Source organism: Anopheles aquasalis, chromosome 2, assembly GCF_943734665.1.
Source record: "Anopheles aquasalis chromosome 2, idAnoAquaMG_Q_19, whole genome shotgun sequence".
Taxonomy (NCBI): domain Eukaryota; kingdom Metazoa; phylum Arthropoda; class Insecta; order Diptera; family Culicidae; genus Anopheles; species Anopheles aquasalis.
This window is the reverse complement of record NC_064877.1, coordinates 58,413,147-58,418,146: the sequence shown is the minus strand read 5'-3', so window position 1 is coordinate 58,418,146 and position 5,000 is coordinate 58,413,147. Positions and strand designations below refer to the sequence as shown.

The 5,000-nt window shown below is 44.7% G+C and overlaps 2 protein-coding genes across 7 annotated transcripts in view; one reads left to right on the top strand and one right to left on the bottom strand.

Moving 5' to 3' along the window:
* LOC126571790 (uncharacterized) overlaps nucleotides 1–2,560 on the top strand; it is a 23,032-nt gene extending 20,472 nt beyond the window's left edge. For 4 of the 5 annotated variants that reach the window (XM_050230598.1, XM_050230597.1, XM_050230596.1 and 1 more), the window contains exons 9-12: nucleotides 769–858; nucleotides 957–1,130; nucleotides 1,393–1,509; nucleotides 1,913–2,560. In XM_050230598.1, coding sequence (XP_050086555.1) covers nucleotides 769–858; nucleotides 957–1,130; nucleotides 1,393–1,509; nucleotides 1,913–2,188 — 657 coding nt within the window. In that variant the 3' untranslated portion in view covers nucleotides 2,189–2,560. The remainder of the gene's footprint in view (nucleotides 1–768; nucleotides 859–956; nucleotides 1,131–1,392; nucleotides 1,510–1,912) is intronic. The other variant, XM_050230599.1, reaches the window with a different exon arrangement.
* Nucleotides 2,561–3,390: 830 nt separating this feature from the next.
* LOC126571783 (serine-rich adhesin for platelets-like) overlaps nucleotides 3,391–5,000 on the bottom strand; it is a 66,466-nt gene continuing 64,856 nt past the window's right edge. For both annotated transcript variants that reach the window (XM_050230584.1, XM_050230583.1), the window contains exon 14: nucleotides 3,391–5,000. This exon is cut by the window's right edge and continues 3,452 nt beyond it. The gene's annotated coding sequence lies outside the window, so the exon portion shown is untranslated.

Here is a 5,000-nt window from a genome sequence, read left to right as displayed (position 1 = left end):
ATTGACCTTTTGTCAAATGGGAGTACAAATATTCGGTTGCCTTATGTACAGATATTTGCTCATTTGAATAGTGCAACGGTGTGCAACTAACCATCAAGCTTAATTGATCCTATTTGTGACGAATCCGCTCGCAGTGCATCTGTTCTGCGGTGCAGCATAACACAATGGATTTCATGAATAATTTATGGACGAGTGCAAATGTAAATAACCGAATGCACTGGTGTAATTCCATTTGCACCATTTCAGCCCGGAGTCAAATGAATGATGACCTTGAACTTTTTGCATCTCAAATTGATCCCATTGGAAACTGTACACTCTACGCCATTTCGTTGGTTATGTCCGCATCCACCGTATGACTGGTTCTGGATGTGACGATTGTTAGGAAGAGATCTGCTTCCTTAAGCTTTGAATTTGGAAATCCGTTTGAAGATTGATCTAATCTTGATAAATTGCTGTCATGAGCGGTGCAAGCCGGAAGCGGAAACGAATAGATAACAGGTGGCTTCTTAATTGTTAAGGCTTGTTGTTCAAAACGAACGAACGAGCGTCCCTGTCTGAAGCAGAAGCTAGTCAGTCAACAGGCTATCCAGCAATCAAATTAAATTTGCAAGAAAACCATAATTTCGGCCACCATTTGCACGAAGCAGCGCAATGGTTTTAGATCGCTAAAAGTAGATTACAATAAACTCCAACGACGGCGACACTCCAGCGTCCCTGACAGTGCCTCAGCAGTGAACTTGAATATCTCTTTTCTTCCATCGAAAACAGGGTGACGTCAACGATTCCTTCGGCAGGCGTCGCAGCAGCTACAACATTGAGTTCGTACGCGTGCAGAAAGGCGGTGGCAGTGCGTCCAAGGTACTCGTCCTCTGTTGTATCGTTATCGCAAATTACGTTTGATGATTTTTTCGTGGATTTGTTCATCGCCACCACTACCACCTCGTGTCTCGTTGCAGGTGGATCTGCTCAAGTCGGCGATAGACATCAACCACAAGGCATCGCACCCTCACCTGCGCAAGGAGGGTAAGGCTTCCGATCAGTCACTCAACTCGAAACGTGCCGATAGTGCGCCGCGCCTGAATCAATCGAAAAACATCTCGCAGCCCGCCCTCGGTGCCGTCGTGGACGAGGTAAGTCAAAGACGGAAAAAGGTGATGTCCTCTCGGTACGCCACCAAGGTCACCCAGAGGTTCGTGTGAATGTGGAGCGGACCGAGAACGAAGCAAACCGGATTAGCCCGTCCGATGCTTGTCGAAATGTCGGATTGTTGTAAGCGTTTGGCGGGAGTGGGAATTGGGAAGGATTGGGGAAAGATTGTGGAGCGACCGTTACGTTTTGACAATCTGACGTGTATCTGATCTGTACGGGTGTTAACGGTATGCGTGCATTTAGGATCTGCCAACGTCCGCTGTGCTGTCACGCCATCGGAAGAAGCACCATCAGAGTGGCATCCTCGTGGTGAAGGCCTGCAGCCAGGATGGTGATTTGGATTTGCGTAATTATCTGCGGGTAATATGTTGCTTTACCACCACCACCACCAGTCCGGCATGCTAATTTGGTTGTTGCATTAGATGTTTCCCCGTTTCCACCGCATGTGTTGGTGTATAATCGGTTTGAAATTACAAAACATTATTATCGCAACATCATCGGTGGTGCATGATCAGCGTTGCAATGCAATACCATCCCGGACTCATCAGCTCATCAATTTCTGTCGGTTATACTTAGGAAAATCATTCAACATACGGTCGCACAGCGAGTAGATCAAACGTATGCATGAGCATGAGAGCATCTAGTGCCATTGTTCCGACGATTGTTAATTAGCATGATGAAATGCTTATTATTGCACCAAACAGGAACAACTACACTTTCCCTAATGGACCAATGCATGTGTGTCTGCGTGTTCGTCTTCCAGGAAACGGAACAGCGCGAATCCATCACGGAAGGTGAGATGGAGAACTACAAGCTGGAGCTCAGCAAGAAGGCACTCCGGGGTCACGTCCTGAATGACATTCCGGAACGGACGGTGGAGGCAACGGACGCTGCCGTACCGACAGCATCCCCACCAGCGGTGGCGCCAACCATCGCGATCAACGAACCGGCGACGACGACGACGACGACGACGGCAACAGGACCGTCCGGCACCGAGAGCATAGCGAACGAGAGCCACACCAAACCCGATGCTACTTGACGCTACTAGCCACGGCCTTGGCCTTGGTTAGCCCTGCTACCACTACTTCCCTAGTTGCCGGTCTGCTAGCTGCTTTCTCCCCATTTTCCCATTTATCTATTCCGCTGCAGGCGCACCATGGCCGGAAGGATGATAAACGATTATCGGTTTTCTTCTGGTTTCTCCATGTTTTCTTTTTTGGTTTTGTTTCGACCAGCAGCATGCTGCATGCTACGGTGTGGTGTGGCCTAAGATAAGCCTATTTCTTACCATTTGCTTCGGTATTCAATTAGCTTTGCCCAGTAGTGTACCTTATCCTAAGTACAAGCATTGTTGAATTCAATATAAATATATATTAACTACGAAAGCGATGTGCTTCGGTTAGTAGAACAATGGTGGCTGATTGATTTGAGTTGTTTCTTGTAGACAAACGGTTCCGAACTCGTTCGTAATGAAAGGTAAGTAAAGGCATAAGCGTGCTAACGAACACACCAATCACAACCACCTATTACTAACATACATTCACATTCCTAATGATTCTGCCAGTCAGAATTAATGAGCTAATTTATCACTCTCCAAAATGATAGATTTTGAGCAGAAAAATAAAACGAAAGCTTTTGGGAAATGTTGCACAGTTAGTATGAACTATTTTAAAAAATAATCATTGGGGGCATTTTGTAAAATTTAAAGAAGAAACATTTTTCCAACACTTCAATAACATTTCTATTACAAACCCCTGAAAGTATGCAATTTTACTAGTAACCTGGCGCCTCCATTATTGGCTTTCGACAAAGGAGTTTGAGTTTGAGTTTGAAAATTTAAGCATTTCAAATTGAAACATCAAAGAAACATCAAAGAGAATGAATTTATTGTTTTATATTTTTTCACCATTCGCGCGCCGCTCTACCTTTGCTCCATAATATAAGCGCATTCACAATACAATCATACCTTTTGTGGCGTTACTTACCTATGATAGGGACATTCAGAAACATTTAACAACGAAATCTACCTGGTGCATAGATAGTAAATGATTTAAGAAAAACAATACAATAAAATAAAACAGGGTCGATCATTTTCGAGACACCGATACATTTGCCATTGATTCTGTTGTTCGTTGGTAACAGCAGTGCTCTGCCTCATCTCTCAGCGAAGATAAATAAATGAAGTTCTTTCCAGTTCTTTAAGCTTCCACGGTAAGAAAAAGCGATTTAATCAGCCGTTAATTTTATAACAATTTTCATGTTTATTTTGTCACTGTCGGTTTATTACTCATGCAATAGAAGTGTAAGGATGCTGGAACTCGATTCACCATCTTCCCATCGCTAGTCGTCCATCTTTCTTCCATCTGTCTTGTGTGTCACGTATGAATGACTGTCTGTGTACGTGGGTGTTTGGGTGTTTGAGTGTGTTTGAATGTTAAAATGCTTATCTTGCTACTTATTTACCCTTCTCCTTCCCTTCTTTATGCTGCGCATTTACCGTGATCGTCACAGGAAAAAAAAAACACATTTTCGCCATCCTTTCGCTCGCTGTGGTCTGACACGCGCATTTTTGCCACGACTGTGAACCAACATCCACGGGTTCCTGCTCTGCTGTCTGGCTACACATTCGTTCCAGCTGCTCAGCTCACCACTATCCTGGGATTTACAGTTGGTATAGCTCCATAACTTTGGCTATGGCGTAGTGCATTCTGCTGTCTCGCCTCTCTACCTTATGCATCATTTTTTTATGCTTGGCTCGGTCTATCTCACGATGTCAATAAAACACAACATCAAAGCAACGAAACGGAAAAATCAACCAAATGCAACCACAAAATGGGGAACGGGGTGTTGTGTTCTCAAACCATTCCAATCCTAGCTACACTCGCCCTGCTCCACTGCCAATGATTAATTCCCTCCTCCTTTCTCGCCCCACAGACACGATCCTCCAGCCCAACAGTCTCTGTGAGTGTTTTGCGTGAGCATTGCGTGCAGCCTAAACTTTGCTATTTTGTTAATTTATATTAACATACTTTAGAACGACATACTTTTGCGATGCAAAAAACAAATCAACATGGACCACACGGACGGTCCCTGCGAATGGCGGGGTCCACGCATGTCACACACATATTAACACATATTTAACACACATTCTTCTCCTCGCTTCTCTATTAACGCTTCAATTGACAATGGATCGAGCAGCGTTCATCCTTACTACCTCTCTTCGATGGTTTTCTCTCTGTTTCTCTCTCTGTTTCTCTATGTGTCGCTTCCTTTCAGTGACATTCTCTTCGTCGATTAACAATAATTGTATGAGCACTAATCTGGGGCAAAAGGACAGACAAATCGACAACAGCCCGGGACCAAATGGTCCGAACCATTTTATTCGCGGGGAATAGGACGGAATGGGAGGTGGACTGGGGTGGGGTGTAGCAATGGAATGTTAGAAAAACAGCTGCAAAGGACGACTACGGTACTCTACTTCATCATCACCATCATCACCGTCATCATCATCATCATGGAGGGATTGTATGCAATTGTTTTGACCTCGCGCGGTGTGCAACATTCGCCGGAATGGTGAAGAGAATGAATGGTTAAGCTTCCTCCTTCTTTCTCACCACCTTACCCACCTCAACGGCATTGCATAATGGGCGAGGAGGTTGGCTGGCCAACGTTACTTGGGTTCGTTAATGCCACCTACACACGAAGCTTACAGGTTTTTGGCCACATGAAACATTCTCCGTTCTCTTTCTAATTAGTTATTGTTATTGTGTTGGCGGAATGTCCAGCTCGTCTTTCTCCTTCCAATTTTCCCTTTTTTACCGTTTGAACATTACTTTTCCACAACCCCCGCG